The following is a 24,824-nucleotide window of genomic DNA, read 5'->3' as shown; positions in this document are numbered from 1 at the left end:
TTACCTGTTTATTGCCTTTCTCAATGTGGGGAAGGGTATTCACTGTTGAATTCTGAGCACATAGCATTGGTGACAGGCGATAATGTCAATAATTTGTTTCAACAATTTTTTTTTGAAACAGGTTTTTTTCTCAAAGTTAAGAGTGTAAGTAATTTGGAGTCTTATGCTCTGGTCACACTGTGTTTTCTGAACATCTCTATTTCAATTTATTTTTGTTTTTTTCTGTCATATTTAGCTGCACTTTTAAGTGATTCATACTAAAGAAACAACAGCTTACAATTCACAATCAAGGATCTGCTCTGACACATAGTTTAAAGGCATACTGGTTCTGGGGTAGGGTCCAGGCTTCTGCATTTTTAATAAGATTTCCAAGCTATTCTGATTCACAGCAAAGTTTGAGAAGGCTTGCTTGAGTGCGAACATAGTCCTGTTATATGTCTACCTGTATCTGCTAAATTTCATCAGATCTAATCCTTTGTTTAATCCATGCTTGAATACCTTACATCCTTAGGAACTTTCTGACCTGGATATTTAATGAGTACATAATACCTTTATTATTCCAGCTCTTTTATCTCTTGTTCTGCTCTAGATGAGTCTTTGTTCTTTTAAGCTACTGTGATGCTGACATCCTGGGTTTATAATTTAATTAGGAATAAGGAATGTAAGGTAGAATTTATACAGTTATCTATTCTGAAGAGTTTGAGAGTCATCAGATAACTAGACATATAGTGTTCATAGTAATTGTTTTAAAATAAAACAGATCATAAGAAGAAAGCAAATTTTAAAATTATTAGTATTAATTTATAAACTTGCAAATATAAACTTTGTTTATGAGCAAATGTTAGTTTCTAAATTTGTGACTGTTTCTTACTTATTGGCTTATATATTGCTTGAAAAACACATGACCTTGTTATTGTCCTTGAGAGGTAAATTTTACATGCCTGCGGTCTTGCACATTAAGGAATTTTGAGATATAGTCCATTCATAATAAGCAACCTACAATTTCATTCACTCCTTATCTTTCACTAGTTTTTTCCCTTTTAACATTTTATGTCATGAGCATATACAGAAAAATAAACAGTACTTTATAGTCAAAGCAATCTGTTATATTAAGATTGTATTGTGCTGGGTACATCTTCCAATCATATTTATCAATGTTTAGATCCCTTCTTCTATAAGCAGCCAATGTGGCACTAGGAAAAATATTTGTAACATTTCAGGCACTTATTGTTACTTAAATATACATCAAAATACAAGTTTATAAACATTTTATTTAGACTGTATTTTACCCTCCTTATTTAGATGTGAAATGGACACAATTTTTTATTTGATAATCTTTCAGAAATTTTTTTATTTTGGAATGGGTGTGTGAATATTTTGTTAAAATTTATGTTTTACACGCAAAGTACATTCCCATACTCCTGGAAAAAAACTAATCTCTACCAAGTTGGCCAGATTTGAGCTAAGGAGATAGTACTCATAAAACAGGCAAAAATGTAGCTGTTTTATTTGTGGTCTAAGTGACCTGAGACCCTTTGAAAATAACCTCGCAAAACCATCTTTCAAGTAAGATTGAAAATGTCAAGTTTAGTGATATCGTTGCCTATTTTAAGAAATGGTAGTAATCTTGATTCAGATTCATCAGCCATAACGACATTCATGTTTTGCCTGAGGTTAATATCACTCTTTAATACTGAGGAAAAATAAGGAATGTACTTTCTTATCTCACATTTGCTTTAGGGAAGTGAGGATCTTCCCCATCACTTCCCTGTACTCTGTTCTAACATCTTCCAGAGGTGAGATAATTTAGAATGCTCAGTGGAGAAAAATTAATTTAAAAAATAACAATCCCTACATTTTTCGCATAAACACCTTAAATCGTCTTTTCTCAACCTTAAACATATTTGAGAGTTCCATCAGCTCCTCAATTAGAAGTTTAAACAGCCTACAGTGTAGAACAATAAACTATTATGATGTAAGTGAAATAACTTTTCTCTCCCTTCTGTGCTGTAATTCACATTTTGATGGGCTTTTGATGTTCCTAGATATCCGTGGAATACAGGAGTTTTTGGACAAAGTGTCTCAGCAGGGGATGGATGTTGCACTTCAGAAGGTAGAAAACAACATCAATAAAATGATCACCACTCTCTTTGATACCATGAGAATAGAGGAATTGAATCGCTATCGAGACACTCTTAGGCGAGCCATCCTTGTTATGAATCCTGCCACAGCCAAAGCCTTCATTACTGAGGTAAGTAAAAATTGTCATGGGCTGGGAATAGGGTGTAAAATTTAAATGTTTTGGAGTAGACTCCACAGAGGAGATGAAAATTAAGAGCAGCGTGAGGGAATTAACTACACAACTCTCATTAGCACTAATTGAGGTAGCACAGTGAATTCCTTGCTCATCACATTTACCCCGTACGGTCCAGTTAATTGCTAAGAATGCTTTGTATTTATATGTATTTAGGCACATAGCCAGGATGATTTTAAGAAATCTTATGGGGATTTAAAAGTGCTGTTTACCTGAGTGGATTTAACAAGTTGTCTAACTAGTACTTAAAACTTTTATGCAAGTTAAAATTTTACTTCTGAGAAAAGATTTACTTCAATTAAGCTATTGTTGCCTAAACATGATTCCTTTTACAAAAACATATAGCATATTTACTTCTGCTCTGTGAACTCTGTACCAAGAAAAATAATTAAAATTGTCTGAAACTCTGCAAAGTGATGACCACTGTACATTTTATGATGCTGGACCCTCAAAATTTTAATTGTATCTGTTCATTTGGCCAGAAGCTCTGAAACTTTGTGAAAATACAATTAAGACTTTTTAATCTCTATATTCTAAAATCTTTGGTGCTGCCTTACAAAAGATTATTGTTAAGTAAGTTTGCCTTCAAATTTTTAATTTTATGTAGTGCTAGAACTGATCATGACATTACATACTTTCACATGGGTTTTATTATTAGTTTTAAAATTTTTCATGACTTTATTTTACTAATACTTTTTTCTTCACCTCTCCATTATGCTTTCTTTAGCTTGCAAAGTACTGCTGTAAAGCTTCCAAATTAGGAATGTGTTAAAAATTCTTTGACACTCTATAATATAATTGGTATCAGGGACATTGAAGCAGAATATAAATCACTAATAAGAATAAAACTTTGGAAAATATCAATGATACATTTTTAAAATTTTAATTGAAAACTTTGTTATGCAGTTTAGGGACAAATATAGAACTTTGACCTTTCTAAGTCCAGCAAATAACTCAGAGAATCTCATTGAACCACTGGATTTTTCCACAATAGAAAGAATATTTTCAATTCTACAGGAGCTTGTTCTTTCCTTCAAGAAACACAAAATCTGCTGGAAGATTGAAGGCAAATATACAAAGAAATGTAATATACGTTGGAATCTTAAAATTACAAGAAATAAAGTTGAAGCATCTATAGTCATTTTTGGTTAGAAAGATCAGAGAAGGCTTCATTGAGAAGGCACATTTGAACCAGACTTAGTATCATGAGTAGGAATTCACAAAATAAATGGTATTTAACAGACAAGTACAAGTCCATCTCAGCCACTTTCTGATCACATGATGTCAGCCAATTACTTAACATTTTTGAGCCTCCATTTTGTCACCCGTAAAATGGGAATAATTATTGATTTCAGCTTATTATATTTGTAACACAGAATAATGAGATATAAAAAGCCTTAAAGGGGTGGCTGGGGGACTAGCACCTAGTAGATGTTTAAGAAACGGTAACTTCTGGATCATTTTTTCTAGCGCATAGTGTATACCTGACACATAGCACATGCTGTGGCCCCCATCCTTGACTCTGAACTTTGATACTTGTAACAATCTACTGCTTCCACTTTGTTCTCAAACACATAAATCTATCTTTGTGATTTTCCTGAGAGACTTATCTCCCTTCCTCTACCAAGCCACCATTTTTCCCCCCATTCACTTTGTCTTTCTGATTTTCTGTCTTTAAACTGTGGACTAAGTTTATTTTATGGTCTCAAGCGGCGAGGAGGAATGACAGAAAGAATGTGAACCCACCTGCCTTCCCTATCCTAAGCTGGCTGTCCTCTTCTCTGACCTGTGTAGTGGTTCCTGTTGCTCCATTAGCTGTTCTCAAATACTTCCCAGCTTGCTTCTGCTCTCCCATGAGTTCTAGGAACATTTCCCCACTTAGAGAATAGGCTGACTCCTTAAGTCCTAGATGCAGTTCATTCAAAGGCAAGCAGCAGCAAATCCAAAAGACAGACAGCACCGGAGGTCTGGAGACGTGGAATAGTTCCTGACTTAGAGGAACACTTAGTTTAGTGGAGGAGGCAAGCATGTAACTAAATAATAAAATATGAAAGAAAAATAGTATAATAATGACAGGCAGATGACGCTCTGGAATCCCATAGGAGAACTGACTAACTCTGCAGGAGTTTGGCTGGCGTCAGGAAAACTTTCACAGAAAGTTTGCTTTACCAGAATCATGAAAAATGAATAAGACTGTATTAGGCAGACAATGATAGGCAAATAAAAATTCACTGTGTGTGCACATGTGTGTGTGTGAGAGAGAGATGGACATAGTTTTAAAAATCAAATACAACCGAGGGTTTTATAATAAAAAGCAAGAGTCCCTTGGTCCACCTATTTCTCCCTCCAATTATTCTTTTCAAAAATAATTACTTTTTTTTTTTTAGAGCTTGTCTTTTTTTTTTTTAAAGGGAATTCCTTTATTTTTATTATTTATCTATTTATTTATTTATTTTTGGCTGTGTTGGGTCTTCATTTCTGTGCAAGGGCTTTCTCTAGTTGCGGCAAGCGGGGGCCACTCTTCATGGCGGTGAGCGGGCCTCTCACTGTTGTGGCCTCTCCTGTTGTGGAGCATAGGCTCCAGACGCGCAGATTCAGTAGTTGTGGCTCACGGGCCCAGCTGCTCCGCGGCATGTGGGATCTTCCTGGACCGGGGCACGAACCCGTGTCCCCTGCAGCGGCAGGCGGATTCTCAACCACTGCGCCACCAGGGAAGCCCTAATGTTTAAAATTTAATTGGTATTTAGAATACACTATGCATTCACATGGTTCAAGATTTAAAAGGTTCAGAAGGATAACCTCCTGTTATTGTTCCTTAAGCACCTGATTTTCTTCTCAGGAGGCAATGTGTCTTGTGTGGCATTCCAGGTATGCACCTACACATATACACGTACATCTACATGTACATATACATATACATCTTAGCTCCCCGACCAGGGATTGAACCTGCACCCCTGCATTGGAAGGCAAAGTCTTAACCACTGGACTGCCAGGGAAGTCCCTCAGTAATTTATTTAAAAACACTTTTCTGATGGCTTCTGTCCCTTTTTCCTCATGGTCATTGGTTTATATATCTGTTCATTCCCTTATATTGTATTGGGGTTTTGGAGATGATCCCGTTTGACTTTTTTCAGTTGGAAGTTCCAGGATGTTCTTTCAGATTTTTAGAGATTAACAGACAAAAGATACTTTAAAGAATGATTGTTATAGTTTTGAAGAAACAATATATCGAACCATGACATTTTAGATTTGGAAAGTACAACATATAACATTTTGTCTGAATTCCAAATTTTCAATTGAGAAAATTAAAAGCCTCCCTAGCTCTAATCAGTATTATTCCCTAACTTCCTCCAGCCACGTTCAATATCTTTGCAGCTAGTGCTGATAGTGGACGGTAGAGGACACTCAAAGTTTGAAACTGATAAAGTAAGTTGGCAGCCAGTCAAAGGGGTACGTGATTGTCAGGTCCTAAGAGATATAGAAATGACTTACAGTGGATTACATGATGGATAGAAAGGCAAATGAAGCTAGAAAAGAACTGATGGATTGGGATAATGGGAAAGAGAGAGGAACTAAAGATTATGATGAGGTCAAAGAGACAGGTTCTGTAAGCACCAAAGAGAGGGAGAGGAGGAAGGGAGAAATTCTGCTCAAAGAGAGGGAATAACAGAATTCCCAGCTTCACTGCTTCCTACATTTTATAAGTTGGCATGGAAAGTTTTTAAAATATTCGAGGGAAATATTAAGTCAAAAGAATGAGTCTTAAAAAAGAAATTGCTCACTTAGCATTGTTATTTAATTGCTAAGGGGAAAAAAGGGGCATATCAATTCTGTTTGCCTCTTTTTTTCTGTCCCTGGAACAATTATGTGGCATTGAGTTAATTATGCTCCCTTTCAAGTCTTAGAAATTTAATATATTACATGTCTACAGTTAGTTCTCCACCCCTCATTCAAGATTTCAAAGCTTTAAGAAAAATACTGCAGTTATGTGCAGCTGAGTAAATCAACCTGCTGTGATATCGGTGGAAAATTGTTATCACAATGTACCCATAAGTGTCCTTGAAATGAATACGGTGAAAAAAGAGTGCTCACATGGTTTGATTTAAATATGGATTAGGATGATATTTTGGAAAACAATATTTTTTGTATAGGAAAATGTTGCATTGGATGCTATGTCAGTTAAACCATTTCCAGAAAGGCTACATGCATTAGAACTTTTGGGTCTTAACTTTTAGTTTTCCAGTTTGATAAGAAAAATCAATTCTTTGAAAATGGGAAGTTTTATTACTTATATGATAATAAATATTATTGCCTATTTACATTTTTTTTCAAATTTTCAGAAAGGAACCCTACTGTTACATGAAATCCTTTTATTCTGCAATAAGAAAAGGGTATTATCTTTTATTCCTTAAAACATACTTTATGGAATAGCTTTCATTCCATTGTACTATATCCCAGAGAACTTTGATCCTGTCAAACAACAAAAAGGCAAAGTTACTTACTTCAAATATGTAAGCAGCTTACCAGAAATAAGCCTTTAGGAAGGTTTAGAAAACAAGTGAAGTTATCTTGTCTCAAGGGATATAGAAAGGTTCCTAGTCATCAAAAGAGAGCCTTGAATATTCAAATTACTATGATAGTTATCAAGTAGCTATCCAAATAACCCAATTTTTACCAAAATAAAAGAAATTATTTGGAGACATTATGCAATGTACTGTTGTTTTTGTTTGTTTTTGCGGTACGCGGGCCTCTCACTGTTGTGGCCTTTCCCGTTGCGGAGCACAGGCTCCGCCGCTCCACGGCATGTGGGATCTTCCCGGACCGGGGCACGAACCCGCGTCCCCTGCATCAGCAGGTGGACTCTCAACCACTGCGCCACCAGGGAAGCCCTGCAATGTGCAGTTTTTAAGATGAGGATAATGTAATAATACTAGACAAAGGAACGTATGACTATAATTTTTTCCAAAATATATTCATTGCATGAAAGTCTCTAATAATACTGTGTTCATAGATGATTGATATGCATTTTAAAGTACACTTTTTATTGAAATGTAATGTACATAATTATAGTGCACATAACTGTACAACGCAACAAATTTCCATGCATCCAGATCAAGAGTCAGAACATAACTAGCATTCCCAGAGTCCCCTTCCAGGCAACACCCAGTTGTAACCTCCTTGAAGGTATAGCCATTATCTTGACTTCTAACACAATAAACTAGTTCTGATTCATATTAAACTTTATGTGAATAGAAGCATACTGTGTATACTCAGATCCAACTCACCTCTTTCCAGTGACCCCTGACTTGGGTATTGATATTGGTGAACAGTTTGCTACTAATTTCTCCTCATAATCTAAAGGTCGTTTAACAGTTTTTGCCTTTGAAATGTCTAATTTGCTAGTTTTTCTTTTCTATCAGGTTTTTGATGGGTTCAACATTTTAATTCTATTCTATTTATTTAAATGAAGTTAAACAAGGAAATAACCTGAACATAAGTGAAGGTTGTACTCATATTTGAAATCTAAAATCACAGTTGCTTCAACCTTCAAGACAAGGGAATTGAAATTCTTCTCTAATCCAGTATTCATTTATTCATTCATTCAGACAATATGTTTAAAGCTATTCTGTGCAAGACAATGTGGCTAATGTTGCTAGGAATACAATCATGAAAGATATATGGGTCTAGCCTCAAAGGAACAGACAGATTAATAAGGGGAATGTTGTAAACATAGAATGTACAAAATAATAAAACCACAAGAAAATAAACAGGAAGGTTACTCTTCTCAACTCCAAAATGGAATTGAAAATAAAGAAAACAAAGTTGCTATCCAAAACTTAATCAAATGAAGTTTGTAGATAATGTATAAGATTACACAGACCTAAAAATAAAACAAAATTTCTTTTGTTATCAGGTACTGAGAAGTCTTAGCTACTTCAAGAAATTCTTTCTGTAATTTACTATAGTCTTATCAAAGCACGTCTGGAATGTGATTGAATCCAAGAGTGATTAAATTTATATTGAGTTTTCTCTCCATAAAGTAATATGGACAAAACGAAAACAAAGAGATTAGTTAAAATAGACCTAATGATAAATTTGAGGATTAGAATTTGGCAGTGTTTGTCTATTATTGCTTAGAAAAGAAAGACATGAGACCTAGAAGGCAAGGACTTGCCAACATATAAAAGTATTCTCTATAGTATGCCAGGCACAATTTACCATGCCGTACTGTGGTCTGAGTGAAATAATTTCAAAATTATGCACCTCCTTGTTTCTGTTCCCATTCTCAACATCACCTTTGGAAGCTAGGAGAATGGTGAGCCCCTGAATTTAATCACTAGAGAGATATGTTTGTGGCAAACAAATAAATTAGCAGTTTAATCAGTATGCCAGTTTTTAGTCAATTTGCGTAGTATATAAATGGCAAAATATTGCGGCAATACATGTTACAAGTACCATTATTTTCCATTTCCAGACCAAAACATAGATCACTGCACTCTGCCCTGCTGTTCTGGGCAGCCATGGCAAATGGATCTTAGTTAGCACTGGAGTCTAAATCTATTTGCCAACCTGGGTTAGTGTGAATCAGTTTCCCAGAACTTAGTCAATTCCTTAAGTGCTTACTGACAAAATCAGTATTTTAGATTTGCACAGGATCAGATTTGAAGGTGTAGCCACCCTATGAAGCTTTGTTGAAAAGTAAACAGGTACCCCTAAGTTACAATTCTATTCAGACTTTTTCTCACTTTAATACAGATAAATAGGAGGGAAATAAACTGTTCAGGTAGAGAAAATTAAGATTCTAGCAAACTCTATTTTTAATCGAATACACAAAACTGTAGCATAAGAGGATTCAAATATTAAACTTATGTGTGTCCACCCAACACAACACTAAAGTTATATGAACATATGGGTCCATTAATTTCAAATATGAAATACTTTAAATATGTATATTACTTGATGAGGCAACATCTAAGTCAATACTTGAAACCTATATTTAGGATTTGGATTTAAGGCAATTTGGTAGACAGGCATCCTTCCATGATGAAGAAAAGCATGCATAAAGATACTGAGAAGGAAAATTAAAAGGAGCTGAATGGGACAGGGGACATGGGCTAAAGGAAGTAGAATTTTAGGATGCAAAATCGGGAAGTAAGGTTGTACTAGACTGGTAAGTGAAAACTTTTGAATGTCACACCTAAAGAAGGGGGCAGGCTACAAAGGCAGCATGAACATGGAATTTGGATTCAGTTTTTGCTTAACTAGCTGTGTATCCCTGGCCAAGCCACTTAAAATCATTTAGCTTTATTTTCCTCACCTATAAAACGGAGTAATTCCTGAATCACAGAGTTATTTTGAAGGCTGTATTTGGTGTAATGTACATACAATGTGTAGAACAATGTTCACATCTAGTAGAAAGTTTGTAAAGCAGGATAAAGAAGAAAATGCAAATGATGTTAATAGACTTGGGAATTGATTAGGTGTGTGAAATGAGGTTGAGATACGGGAACAGAGATGGATCCTGTTTCAAGTCTGAGTTTCAATGAAACATTCAATGAATGTTATGAAATCAGAAACATAAGAAAATGAACAGGTTTTGAGATAATACAATAAATAAAATTTCAGTCATAAATTTGATGTTATTCTGGAACATCTAGATTGAGACATGCCTGTGTTTGGTGGAAATGAAAGAATGGAACCCAGTAGTCCTAAGGAAAAGCTATCGTATTTGTCAATGTGATGATCATTGGTGAACTTTGAAAAAACATTTTTATTAAAGTCGTGTGAGGAATAAAAAAGGTTGTAAGGGAATAATGAAGGGGCTGTTAGCAAATAAACAGAGTAAGAGTAGATGGGGGCATTAAAATCATCCCTGGTTGACAATCACTGATATAGAACTATTCAGTGTTGGAAAACTAAATTTTGTTCTCATGGAATTTTTATTGCTGGCAGATGACACCTGCTTTTTACTTTTCCCCTAATAATAGCTAGTCAGCATTTACTGGACTCTTTTCAGGTGTCTGACACTGTGCTGATCACTCTATACGTTATCTTGTATAATCCTCAAAAAATCCATTGAGATGGGTATAATAGTTTCTTCATTCTACAGATAAAAAATTAAAGGAATGACGTATAGTCATTTGTCCATCTAGATTAAGTAGATTATTTGCATTTTATTTTCTGTTAACTTAGTCATCATTTTTTACATTTTTACTGTTTTCTAATAGTGTTCATCATTAATTCCTTTTGGGGAAGAGTATAATTGGTTTTCAAGTAATACCTCTCTAGTCTTCAACTGGTAAGTTTATATTATAGTCTTTGGACATGCCATCAGAGAGGCAAATCAGTTTGCCCGAAATTTTTAGCACAGGATAAATGAAAACACAAAAAAGCAATTAATTGTATACATAAACGATAAGGCATAACTAATTGGAGGCAAGAAATCCGAGTTTGTTCTGAACATTGTAAAGTAGTTGCCATCAGCAGTAATTAACATTTATTGAGTTTTTCTTATGTGCCGGACACTGCTCTATGCATGTTTTACATATTAACACATTTAATCCTCATACCAAATGTAACAGGTAGATGCAAGTGTTTGGCTTCATTTTACAAAAAAGGAAAATGAGATACAAAAGAGATTGTGAAAGTAGCCCCAGGTCACACAGCAAGGAAGAGCAAAGCCAGGTCTAGACCATTCTTAAGGAGTGGGCTATGCTGTATTACCTCTCCAGGCACACAATACATGTAAAAAAAATCATCCTAGTTTTGTTTACGACAAAGAAGTAATTGGTCTGCCTAACTCCCATTAAATCATTTTTAAAGAGATTTTGCACTGGGGTGAGCTAGGGAAGAGTACTGGAGGACAAGGTGGGGAGTTCGGTCAATGTGATTAGGCCATCTGTGTTCGGTAATTGGTCTTTACCAAAGTTACACTCCTACCTAACCACAGAGATCTGGAGATAGAGACTCTATCTTCCTTGATCATTACATCTCAAAGGGATGGCTCCCAGGTCCTTGAGAAAGACATTCTTGGGTTGTAAAACTAGCTAGAGGCTGGAAGAAGATTTACATCTTAAGGGAGCAGAGAAAGAATTTACAATTGCAAATGTTCTAAAGTAAATGCTCTAAGAAAAGGGAGCACAAAAGCCTAGAGTCAGAAAGAAAAGTGTTTAAAGCTTAGTGAAGCTGAGGAGAATGTTAAGGTTGTCTTGGGTCAAGCATAGACAGGATATTTGGACTAACTAGATTTAGTTTTACTGTGTGTGCTTATGATAGATATAATACATATATTGAATAATATATATATATTTAATAATCATTGAATACATATTCAAATATATAGGTTGCAGAAATGTATTATCATTATCATGTAAAGGAATTTTTGGAATGAAAGGAATTGTTAGAACTCCAGTGACTCACAAGATAGTATTTAATTACTGATAGGACAAGACCACTAGATATGCTGAATGTGAACTTTCAGAACAAAAGAGTAATGCTGATTTAATCTAAGAGGTTCAGGTGGTCAACCTCATATGGGACTTGTGGAGGAAACAGATGGCAATAATGACTACCCATTGCCAAATTTCATCAAACAGGGCTAAAAGGGGTCAGGATTAGAAGGCTGGGAAACATGGGGTCCAGAAAGGGGCATGGACCTGACTGTATTTCATAAAAATACAGATTGGCCTTTGCTGAGACTCCTGGAACAAATTTTCAGCATGATCCAAACCCCTTCTTGGTGCATCTGACCTGAGCTCCCTATAGCTACAAACAAAAACCTCACAAACTTTCAGTACAAATGAAATCACAATTTCCAGAGACACAGATCTTGATGAGTAAAGTGCATGTTTTACATCTCTATAACTGTTTTTAGAATTGTAAACCTTAGAGTATTTCTAAATTCTCTAGCCCCTATTCTATGAAGGTTGCTCTATTTCAAGATAAATTGGTTTGAAAACAAAGACCATAAAATAAACCCATCATCCTAGCATTTTGAAAATGTATATATGCGTTTAAAAATAAGATGAAATTTTTGGATATTTCACTAAATTCCAGATCCACCGACTCCTTGAACTCAGGTTCACTTGACTCCCTGAAAATAAATTGTTTTTCATGAAAGTGCTTAAATTGATAAAAAGTTACTCTTACCGTCCTAAGCCCAAATAAAATTTGAGAAGTACTGGGCCTGGGCCTATCTCTACAATTCTCAATAATATTTCCATCTTGTAAGTGCCAGAATTGCCGTTGACTAAGACATATGTGATCAATGACCAGCACTAAACATACAATTGTGCACTTTTATATAAATGATGTTAATTATATTTTTAGATTGTGAAGTACTGTGGCTGGTTAAAAACATGCATACTTCTGAAGAGCTATTTGTCCATCCATATTCAATGTTAAATGCATGCAACTTTTATATCTATGGATCTGTCTATGGGGAATTTCAAAAATACCTTTACCTAGATCCCATCCCAGAACCCTAAATCATAACTTCTGCTGTGGAGTGCAGGCACTGGTGTTTTTAAAAACCTCCTTGGGTAACTGGCACACAAAAGTCCGTGAAAGTAGAGAACTGCTCTTGACTACTGCTTCTCAAGCTTCAATGTGCACACTAGCCTCCTGGAGACTTTTGTTAGAATGAAAATTCTGATTCTGTGGGTATGAGCCTGAGATTTTATATTTCTATCAGACTCCCAGAAAACATTGGACAGAGCATATATAGAGTATTTCCATCATCACAGAAAGTTTTGTTGACCAGACGTTGAGTTTATATTAAATATAAATCTAAAAAACATTTGTCTGAAATTCAGAATAATAGCCATTAGGAGAATATAGAAATTTGTTAACAGACGTTCCCTAACAATAATTTTCCAGTGTAAGTAGCCGAGAATTTTAGTAATTAATCCATATACCTAATTGCATTTCAAACTGTAACATGTTTCTTGGCGCACCTGCCTGAGGCACATTAGTTGTTGAAAATAATAAAAGTTATTTTCTTGCAATCTCCACCAGTTAAACTATTGGAACACTGGTTCCCTCTAAACTGATAGTGCAAGGTCCCAGGGTCTCTCAAAACTCACCATTTCCTCTCACCTTTCCACAAGTTTCTGGTATCAAGGTGTGTATGTTGATGACCCAGTTGCTCAAAATGTAAGTTGGAGACTTGTTGCTCAAATTCAGCCTCTGTATACCAGTGCCAGATTAAATCTCAGAGACAGAGTTTGGGGTGAAGTAGAAAGAAATAGCTTTATTGCTTTGCCAGGCAAAGGGGGCCACAGCGGGCTGATGCCCTCAAGACTGTATGTCCCACCCTCGAGGCCGTAGTGAGGAGTCTTATAGCGTTCAAGGAGCAGGGCATGATCAGCTCGTGGACAGTCTTCTGATTGGTTGGTGGTGAGGTAATCGGGGGGAGCCAGCATCATTGACCTTCTGGTTCCAGCCAGTCTGGGGTCTATGTGCTTGTGGGCAGCATATAGTTAACTTCTTCCACCTGGTGGGAGCTTCAGTATCTGCAGAACAGCTCAAAGGACATTGCTCAAAATATCATCTGTAGTCCTTGAGGAAGAACTAAAGGTCCTTGACTTTGTTTAATGGCTAAAGTATTATTATTTTGTCTTGCTTGACTGTTTTTCTTTCTTTCTGCTTTTTTCTCACTTCTCTGATTAAATTTCTTCTTTGACTAAAGTTTTCTACAAACAAAAGGCAAGCGGAGGACATGGGTGGACGTCTGTTCTGGGAAGGCCTCTTAGGGTCCTGCTCGGTTATAGACTAATGCTACTACCAGGAAAATTCACAAATCACTGTCACACTAGGCTTTTGCTAGCATCATTGTTCAAGGTCTTGCCACAGCAAAATATCTCCTCCAGCCCAACAGCAGGATCCCACACTAAACCTTACTCCCCCGAGGACTGAGCTCTCAGTTGAGTCAAGAGTGGTAGTATATTCTGTTCTCTTAGTAAAAACTGTGGTGACCTCGTATTTATTTTATCTATTTTTTATTACATCTCCTTCCTCTGTGGTGTTTAGCACTCAGACACATGGACCATAGCAGAATGTCTCTCAGAGTAATGCCTGAAATTAGACCTAAGGGCTAGAAACACCAAATCCGGGTGCTCCATTTTACTGTCCATTGAGGTTGGAGGTTGGACCATATCCCCCAGAGAACGAGAGAATCTAACTAGGGCATCTAGCCGTCAGCCCCTAAATGTCCAGGTGTCTTCCCTTATAATTAATCAGCTTAAGCAAATAGACCACTGTGTTCCCACCTTGCCAGCCTTTCAGACATAAAATGAGAACTAAGATGGCTGAAGCTAAGCCATGCTGGGGACCCCAGTACAAGGCAAAATTGCTCCTTAAAATATAAATGCACTCGGGCTTCCCTGGTGGCGTGGCGCAGTGGTTGAGAGTCTGCCTGCCGATGCAGGGGACACGGGTTCATGCCCTGGTCCAGGAAGATCCCACATGCCGCGGAGCGGCTGGGCCCGTGAGCCATGGCCGCTGGGCCTGTGCATCTGGAGCCTGTGCTCCGCAATGGGAGAGGCCACAACAGTGGGAGGCCCGCGTACCGCAAAAAATAAATAAATAAAAAAATATATATATATATATATAAAAATGCACTCAACACAATAATCACTTCATTTTACTCTGAAAAATAAGAATTCTGATAACAGAAGAAACAAAAAAATAAACAACAACAAAAAGCAGCCCTTTAAATTTCCCTATAGACTAACTTCGAGGTTTTTTTCAAGCTTTGTTTAAGGGACACATATCTTTGTGAATTTTGGATCTTTTAAAACATTCACCAGCATTCTCATTATTATTGTTCTCCTTCTTTAGATTGTAAGCTTCATGCGTTTAAGGTTTTTTATTTATTTAACTTTAAATCTCACATCGTATGCTAATATATTGCATGTAGCAAGCTCAAAATAAATGGTAAATTTTTGAGATGAAATTTGATTTTGGTTTTGAGGGTTTTAGACATCTTATAACTGATTTAAATAAGAACTAAGTACTATGTACCAGGATGAACCAAACATTTTCCTTCTTATCTAATTGCATTCTTTCCCCCTTCCAAATGTATATATATGTGTTTGCCTCATGTTGAATTCAATCTTCAAGTCCCTACATTCTAACTAACCAATAATTTCTTGAAACATAACTGAAAGTAAGTATTTCTCCTCAGCAATGACCCCTCCCCTCCTTAGACTGTCTATCTTTTATCACTTCTGAGTGGATTACTAGAATTTCTATGAAGAGATCAAATTAAACAATATTCAAAATTTCAGTCTAATCCCTTTTTTTTTTAATTGGGGGGAGGTTAAAATAGCTGGTAAAACATGGGTATATTTATGTATGCATGTACGTATTTATTTATTTTACGGTACGCGGGCCTCTCACTGTTGTGGCCTCTCCTGTTGCAGAGCACAGGCTCCGGACGCACAGGCTCAGCGGCCATGCCTCACGGGCCCAGCCGCTCCGTGGCATGTGGGGTCTTCCGGGACCGGGGCACGAACCCGCGTCCCCTGCATCGGCAGGCGGACTCCCAACCACTGCGCCACCAGGGAAGCCCCTTTATTTTTAATATTGTTGTTTTAATTATGCAGGTTGAGAACTAGCCTGGTTTAAAATTAGCATAGGATATAAGATTTGAGACAGCCAGTTCTCATCTCTGAATAAGTAGTCCTTGTTTTGTTTCAAAGGGGAAACAAAAATCTCTTCCTCTACCCACCTGACGTCCCAAGAATCAAACTGATAAAAGAGATTAACAACAGGAAAAAAAAACAAACACAAAAAACAAAAACAGACTTAGTCACAAACTTTAGGGGAAGAAAAAAAATTTTTCCCTTCTATTCTTGTAGGTTCTTGGCTGGGGCCCTGTAAGAAAAACAGATTAACAAGAAAAACAAACAAACAGAAGTTTATTAATATGTATATCTCATATATACATAGGAGAAATTCAGGGACAAGTAACTCAAAGAATTGCCTAGAACTTATGCTTAAATGCCATCTTCACCTAAAATGAAGAAAGAAGGGTATGGGGGAGGCAAGTTATAAGGAGGTGACCAGAAAAAGTACAGTAAACAAGGGTAAGGTTTGTTATGCAGATTTAAATTGGTACCGTCTCCAATGATAAGAGGCTCTTGTGATTTAGTCATCCCTCTCTTTTTATACAGAGATGTGACTCAAGGAGAATTTTAGGATGTAAATGCCATCTAACAAAGTGTGGAGAAGAGGCTAGACAAAGGAAAAGGGGTTGGGGGCTGCTGAGAGGGGAGGTGGCAAGTACGGGAAGCTGACTAGAAAAAGTATGGTACATAAGGAGTGTTTAGTAAGGTTAGTTTTGCAGATTCAAGTCAGTGTCTCGTCCATTGAGAAGAGCTGTTAAGTGTCATCTTCATTTCACTGGTACAGGAGAGAGAGACACCTTTACAAATGAAAATTTTCTTCATAAGTGTAAATTTACTTTACAAAAGGGAAAGTTATGTTCTGTTTTTAGAGCTTTTCCTGTATCTGCTGTTCCTCAGTTGCCTTCAGCTCAGAATAATCCTTATGCCAAAGTGGTGTATTTGGGGGTAGCATATTCTGTTCCTCTAGTTCTGTTTCCTCTGTGTGCAACTGGCATTAGAGAGCTGCAATCTAGGAAGGTCAGCTGTTTGCTTGGACAGGGCCTCCTAGAATGGCATTTCTCAGTATTGTTATAGTCAGTATCTGATTCCAGGCACTTGTTGTTTAGTTATTTATGACCACCTCCTTCTAAACTTAACTGTGACCACCACAAAATTGACTGGAAACTGATACCCAACAAAATGGTAAAATATAATTTAAATATCAAGACTAAGGAAAGGATAAATTAGAAAAAAATGTTACATTTTAGGAGAGAAATTACCACATCAAAATATAGATCAGCATGTTGCATAATTTCTCCCAGTAAAATGGTTAACTCCTTGAGGTCAGGGGCTATTATACGTTTCATATTCTCATCAGTATTTGACACAGCATGTACACATAGTTGATGCTCAATAAATACTTAATGGTTTGTTTTATTTCATTTATTTGTGAAAAGGCAAAGCAGAAAAAAACCGTGCCTTACATATCATGAAAACAGTTTCTTTTTTATTGATGAGAGCCTGCCGGAATGAGAACCTTAACACAATGGTAAAGAGCTAGGGAATTCTCAGATTGCTTCACTCCCTCGCCGATTGTAAACACCTGGAGGAGTAGACAATTGAAAATCCTTTGTGGTGTCTGCAGCTAAGTTTGAGCACACAGTCTCACAGCTCTCAGCGTGGACACTAATTTCCAAAATTTAACTTGAGGCCTTGAGGGATGAAACTGGCTCAACTGCTACCTCTTTAGAGGAAAGGAACTTCAATCTAGCATATATTCACTAATTATTATTATTTCTTAATTATCTCAAAACATAAAAGAGGAAAGTCTAAAACGTAATTCTAATTGGCAAAGGAATTTCATACCAGGAAGGCACTAGTTGATTAGCAGCTATGTAGGCAGAGGGAGGGTTTGGGGGTATGGAAATCTGGCTAAGAATTCACATGGACAAGTGCTCAGTGTGTTTAGGAATGGCTCAGTCAGTACTCAGCATGCTGTGAAAGCGCTCAACTTCCTCATATTTAAATGAGTTGAGAGCTTACATTTTAAAAGTGCTCAATCGGGAGTGCTCAAGCTGCGGGATCTATTAGTTGAATGCTAATTAACTTCTTTTCATATGGTTCACTTCTCAGTTAAGCAGACAGACAGTTTTGCTGCTCACCCTTTCAGGTTGAACCTGGACTTTCCAGGAGACATTGAGAGATCTGCCTTTCTTGGGGAGAAAGCAAGGATCCCACCAACCTTTCCCATGGCTTTCTTTGGCTCAGTTATATTGTCTCTCTCTCTTTCTCTCTCTCATGTGTCCACATTATCCTCCTCACTATTTCTGGGCTTTATTGTCTTGGTTTGAAGCTATTTTGAAAAGACTAAAATAGCAGAGCTTGCTGTGTTATTTTATCTGATATCTTTTTATTCCTGATGAATGGGTTTGGTTTTTCCCAAGGGCCTTTTCAATCATTTTGATAACATTTGCTCCTCAGAAATGGTTTTGAGCCTTGAGTTGAAGGAATTGGATAGTTTTGTACAGTTCCATAATGTCCACTTTTACTTTTGGTTAACTTATTAGTATCTTTTTAAGTAGGAAAGATGAGTCCCATAATATGTTCTGTATCAAATAAATACCTCCATTAAATAATTTGCTTAAGATCAAACTTGAGCTATATATTTTAAGAATGCACTTTGGGAAGAATATGCTATGTCTTTTAATTATTTCACTATTGCTATAAACTGAGATGAATACTTAAATGGAATTCTGTTTTCTGTGATGACATCAAAATATCACAGGATGATGCACTGATGTGTGAGTACATTTTTTTAAACACATTCAAATGATGCCATGTATTCATTTTGTAAGTACTTCATTATGCATTAAAAAAAAAACCTTTGAAGTATATATATTTATGTGGTTACTGTTACCAAACCAAACTTGGGTTCACTTGCCCATAAGAAGTAAAGCTGACATTTTAAGGCGAGTAAAATAACATTTTAATTACCGTCTAATGCAGGATTAATGCATTAGCCTCCTAACACATCTCCCAGCCAACCTCCCCAAGGCAAAAGCACCTTCCATCTATAAATGTAATTGGAAAGGCAATGGGTTTTGGTGGAGATATCAAGACTTCTTAGGCTGCAGCCATTGAAAATGTGGATCATCAAACTCCCCCAAGGTTCTCCAAGCAATCTTCTGATTTTAATTGGCTTCTGTATTGGCTTACTGTGGAGAAAGACTAAGTTGGTCAGATGAATACATTGTTCAGAAAATGAGTTAGCCAATATAAAGTTTTATGTCAATTATAACTCAATTTAAAAAAGAAAGAAAATGTGTTACTCATCTTCCTATATGTGTGAAAGGGATATGAATCTCACTGGAAATTAATACATCAGGGCTTTCTATCACAATCTGAATTTCGCTAATGTGATTCTGGACTGAGTGATGGGCTAGTGCCCAGTGTTCTCTTAATAGCCACTTTCTGAGTCTGCAGTGCTAATGGCCTGACCTTGGATGGTGATGAATTTTCTAAGGTAATGACTATCACACCTTGAAGCCTCTTTTGAGAAAACTTGCTGGATGTCAAAATCACTAAAGAGTTTTTTCTCTTTGAATTTCTATTGAATTTATGTGATGTTTCCACAATAATGCGACGCTCAGTTTTGTGAGCACAATGAACATTATTTTTTTACCATTACCCTGGTATTCAAAACTACAAAACTTAGGCATTCCAATGAAAATTAAATTTGGATAATTTTAGCAACCTGGGGTAGCTTATAATGGTAATACCCAATTAGGAATATCTTTTTCATAAAAAAAAAAATGAAGGAATTTGGATAACAGAGATTTCTTCACAAATTCTGCCCAGTGGCTACTAAGAGGCAGCACCGTGTTATTGCTTTGCTCTAAAATGAAGTTAGAAACCTATGCCCCGTTGCCCCTTGCTGTTTGGCATATTGAAACTTGTCTATTAAGTTACCCTTTACATTGTTTCACAATGTTCTCTCTCTTTCTCTCTGAAAATAAAAGGTAATTCAGCTTTCTTATCTTTATGATAGAAAAAATAATGTCTAGAGTGGGGGAGTTCACCATGCAATCAAATATTCACGTGATGTACTTACTTTAATAAACCAAGAAGGTATTTAGGTGGTTTGCATCAATTTTAAACAATTATCTTTTTGTATTTACTTGACCTAGTTAGATAATGATTTGCAAACAGATTTGATTCAACAAAACATTAAAATGTTCAGTGAAGTCTTAAAACAACTGCTTTTAATATTCCTGAACAATACGAAGCTCGAGGCTCGGGGTTCAGCCTGCTGTGAGGTGCGGGGGGGGGGGGGGGTGCTTGTTTGCAATCAGCTCTGACATTTTCAGATATTTCCACTACAAAGTTCTGTTTTGAAAACACTTATTAGAGAGCAACTGAATGTGTGTCCTCCATTGAGCGCTACTTCTTTTTGTTGTTGTTTTTGTAGTTTTCAGTTGTTGTTAGCCAAGATTAAGAAATGATTGAGACGGCATCAGGGTGTGTCATTTGATTGCTATACAAGATAATTTTTTTTTACTTTTTAATATTATCTTTTCCAAATTAGGATTTTGTAATGCCTTATTACTGTGCAAATGCTTGTTATGACTGAGTTTTTCCTCTACTGTATGAACTGCTTTCCAACTGAAAATTAATAAGGGCTCTCAACTGGTCCTAAAGTTTTCCTCAGTATGAGCAGATATAACTTTTGTTTGTTTGACTGGAGCATTTACTTTGAAAGATACCATCTGAGTTTGAAAATAAACTAAGCCCTAGTCTTGTTTTCATACAATAGTATCAGGAAACTATTTTGTTTTGTTTTGATTTCAGTGGTAAACCAATGGTAGTTATCTGATCATTTTTAAGGATGTGAATTTCAAAAAAAAAAGGAAGTCATGCTTGTTTTTTGTCATATCAGTGTCCAATCAACAAGAGCAAAATGCTTGTTAAGTGGGGGTCAAATGACAATGCATCTATAACAGTACATTTTAAAACCATATGGTATGCTAAAATTTCAATCATTTTATCCATTTTGTGAAAATTGAATCACTGTTCAATTTTTCAACAGTGCCACTGTTCAAACCAATTACAAGTTCTTTTGAACATCATAATACCCCTATAGGATAGATACTATTATTATCCCCATATTACAGATGAAGAAGGCAAGGTACAAGAAGATACATAACCTTTCCAATGTCACGATGTGGTTTATAACCCAGGCAACCTGCCTCCACATTTTGTGCTTGTAATTGCTATACTATGCACTGTTAAAAATTCCAAATGTTTTCATTATTCCCCTCTGAATGCTAGCCTCTGGATGTTTATGAGTAAGTCCTTGCCTTAGTGGTAAGGAAGTGGACTTTCCAACAGTAGTCTTGTTATTCTTCAACTGAAAATGTAGTCCAAGCTTCTGAGGGACATACATCCAAAAGAGAGGGAGGAGAAAGAAAGAGAGAGGCTCACAGGTTAGCTATTGTCACACCAGTTCTGAAGATCAGTGGGAAGAAAATGTCATGTCAGCCAATTTATTTCATTTAATCCTAAGGTTAAAAAATTTCAATGGAAACAAATCATTTAAAAATCTTAACATATGGTGTAAACACTGATTGCAATATTCTTGTTTATCTTATGCATAGAAGAATAAATTATTTGAATAGATCATGCATAAAAGTTGTATGCCATTATAAATGCAAGACAAATGGAATTCTAAAGGAAAAAAACTGGGAGAATCTGCTTGAGGAAATTTACTTGTTTAAAGATATTTTATTTTTCTATAACCAACTATAGTACTAAATGAATAAGAGTTCATTAAATTTATAAGCTGTTTCCATCAACTGACCAAGACTTCAAGGAGGTTAAAGGACCAGTGATTTCCAGGGTATAGAATACTGTATGAATCTTAAAGGCAAAATAGCTGCTTTTATAACATCACCAAAATAATAAAGTCTTTAAAAAATGGTAGATAGACGCTAGATAGATAGATAGATAGATAGATAGATGACGATAGATAGGTAGATAGATAGACGATAGATAGATAGATAGATGATAGATAGATGGATAGATAGACAATAGATAGATAGGTAGATAGATGAGGATAGGTAGATAGACAATAGATAGATAGATAGATAGATAATAGTAAAGGAAGGACGATATGTCCTCTTCTGCTGGATGGTTTATAATCTAAGGCTGATAACACAGAAAAAAATTAATATAAGAATGTAAATACATGCAGAGAAAATGAAATGTGTAATTGTTTAAAATCTCAGACTACACACCCATTACTTGAAATTCTCAGCGATGAGATTTATAAGTGGCTGATAAATGTTGCCACTATAGCCACTGATACTTGGCAGAGCCGCCCTTAGCCCTTCTAAAGTTTCCACAGGGAACTGACATTTTGTAGTTTGTTCATTATAGGCAGATGGCTATAGCAAAACTCCAGCCTGAGTTTATTTGTCCCTTGAACTCCTTGAGGAAGGTGCAACAAAAACTAAATGCAAAATAAAATAAACCTTCGAATTATTGGAAAACACTTTTATAGGCATTATGATCATTACTATGCAGAATTATGCCTTGCCCTTGAGAAATTTGCATTTTACATTAAGCAAACTGCCAATTTACAAGACTGCTGCTTGAGCTGACACAAATATACTACAGACACTTTGTCCTCTAGGCCCAGAAGGAACCCATAGAACTGCTCTGTCAGTATCATTCATGCAAGTGACAAATAATGTCAAACCTGTTTAGTGAAGCAAGTAAACAGAGTAAAGAGGGCTTGATGACAAAGAAATAGTAAATGCATGCACAGATGAGGCTGGGATATGGTTTGAGGTGACAGTGAGACATGCAGTTTAGGCTATCTTGCTCTGTTTTGTATATTATCTAATAGTTATGAAATATACTTGAAACAAATGAGTTTCATCTCTATGACAAAAAAATATCATGTGGATGTTTTAATTATATCATCTTTAATAACATTTTATCATGAAACCAAAACATATGGGACCACTGAAGAGTCATTCTATTTTATATTTATTTACCTCAAGAGTAACATTTTAAAAATTAAAACACAAATTTAATATAATTAGAAAAATAAGTGCTTTCTGAAGCCATTCACCTACTTTATAATTCACATAAAGTTAGCTTTCTGATATTGAACATGAAGTATACCAAGAATTTCTTCTTAATCTAGCATATAAAGGCATTTGAGTTTTGTTTTTGTACCACATTTATATCATAATCCACACACTCAATAATATTATGCCTAGATGTAGAATATTTATGAATAGTCGTGCACATATTTGAGGAATAGGTAGGATGAACTCAAAATTGGAAAAACATTAACAGTGCTGGCCATGAAGACTTGCAAGAAAGGTAAGATAGAGGGGAAAAAAAGGGAACCATTAAGAAGAGTTATTATAAGGTCCCTTTTAATAGAAGAGGAATCTAAACTCAGAGAGGTTAGGTTGCTAACACAAAAATCACATGGCTAGTAAATGAGTGAACAACCACTTCCAATCATCTCACTGAATACACACACACACACACACACACACACACACACACACACACACACACACACACACACACACACACACACACACACACACACACCCCTAAGTTGTGCCTGACATCATTCTCAGCACTGAGGATACTATAGTAGTAAAGAAGAGAGACAGACTTAATTCTTTCATTTATTTTATTTTCTAATGCATGATAGCAGATATAAACAAGGTAATAAAAGATTTGATATTAGTAAATGCTCTAATGAAATAAGATAATGGGGAATTTCTTTCAAAGAAGGTGATTTATTTTTGTAACCCAATAAGTAGCAATATTCTATAATGTTCCTCTTTGCTATTAGGAACACTTTGCGAAAATAGTCCCTATGTTATTTATTGCGCTGTAGTCAGACTTCCTGGGCTCTACATACGTGTTCTGTGTGACCTTGAGCCTGTCCGAGCCTCAGTTTCCTCACAGGCAAAATGGAGTTAATAATAATACTTACCAACATCTTATAATTGTTAACAGGAATAAAGAATTAAATCTATGTAAAACACAAAATAATGCCTGATACCTAAAAACTCGAATATGTGCTCTTCTTGTTTTTTTCCCTGTGTTTGCTTATGGTTATTATTAACCACAGTTTAAAATACTGTTAAGCCATAATAGGTTTTCATGTTGGTGGACTCTTGGTGCAGTGTCACAAACACTAGGTAAATTAGGGTTTCAGTACCTCTAAGAATATCTCAAGTGAGCCTATTCACTGCAACTCAAGATTCTCTCTGGATTTGATATGCTTGAACTTTAATGGATAACACTTTTATACATCTTAGTCTTATTTGCTTTCCAATGAACTCTTATTGATACATTATGCCCTTCGTGCTCTATTACTTATGTTTACTACTTCTAATTGAACCAGTAATACTTCTTCAAATCTCTATATTGCTACATTACAGTATGTCCAGCCAAAATATTTAACGCAGTAAACTGCTTCTTACATCCTAACCTGAAAGCTACTCTGACATGTTATGGTCAAATTGACTCATGAATCTTCACTTCGGATGCTATTCTGTCTACTTTCTCAGTTAATTAATTACACTCTACTCATTCAGTTATCTAAGCCAGACAACTGGGAGTCACCTTCCCCTCACACCTCACAGACTTTGCTGTTCTCTGAGCTCTCTTCTTCTCTCCATCACCATTGTCATCACCCTTCTTAAGATATATGTTAACCCTCAGTTTCTCTTGCTGGCTTGTTACTTTAGTTCTAAGTTTATTGGTGTCACATATAGAATATAAAATTTCACAAATCATTTATATGATGGAAAACCAAGCATTAGGAGAAAATAGTGTTATGAAAATGGAAGTACATAACAGAT

General features: G+C 36.0%; 1 protein-coding gene across 3 annotated transcripts in view; it reads left to right on the top strand.

Annotated features, from left to right (window-relative positions):
• The window catches only part of GRID2 (glutamate ionotropic receptor delta type subunit 2), a 1,388,195-nt gene that overhangs the window by 721,362 nt on the left and 642,009 nt on the right, over nucleotides 1–24,824 (top strand). For all 3 annotated transcript variants that reach the window (XM_067736951.1, XM_067736950.1, XM_067736949.1), the window contains exon 4: nucleotides 2,046–2,251. In XM_067736951.1, the coding sequence (XP_067593052.1) occupies nucleotides 2,046–2,251 (206 nt within the window). The remainder of the gene's footprint in view (nucleotides 1–2,045; nucleotides 2,252–24,824) is intronic.

The sequence above is a fragment of the Pseudorca crassidens genome, chromosome 4 (genome assembly GCF_039906515.1).
Source record: "Pseudorca crassidens isolate mPseCra1 chromosome 4, mPseCra1.hap1, whole genome shotgun sequence".
In the NCBI taxonomy this organism is placed as follows: Eukaryota; Metazoa; Chordata; class Mammalia; order Artiodactyla; family Delphinidae; genus Pseudorca; species Pseudorca crassidens.
Note: the sequence above shows the minus strand (reverse complement) of the source record. Positions and strands in the feature narration are given on the sequence as shown.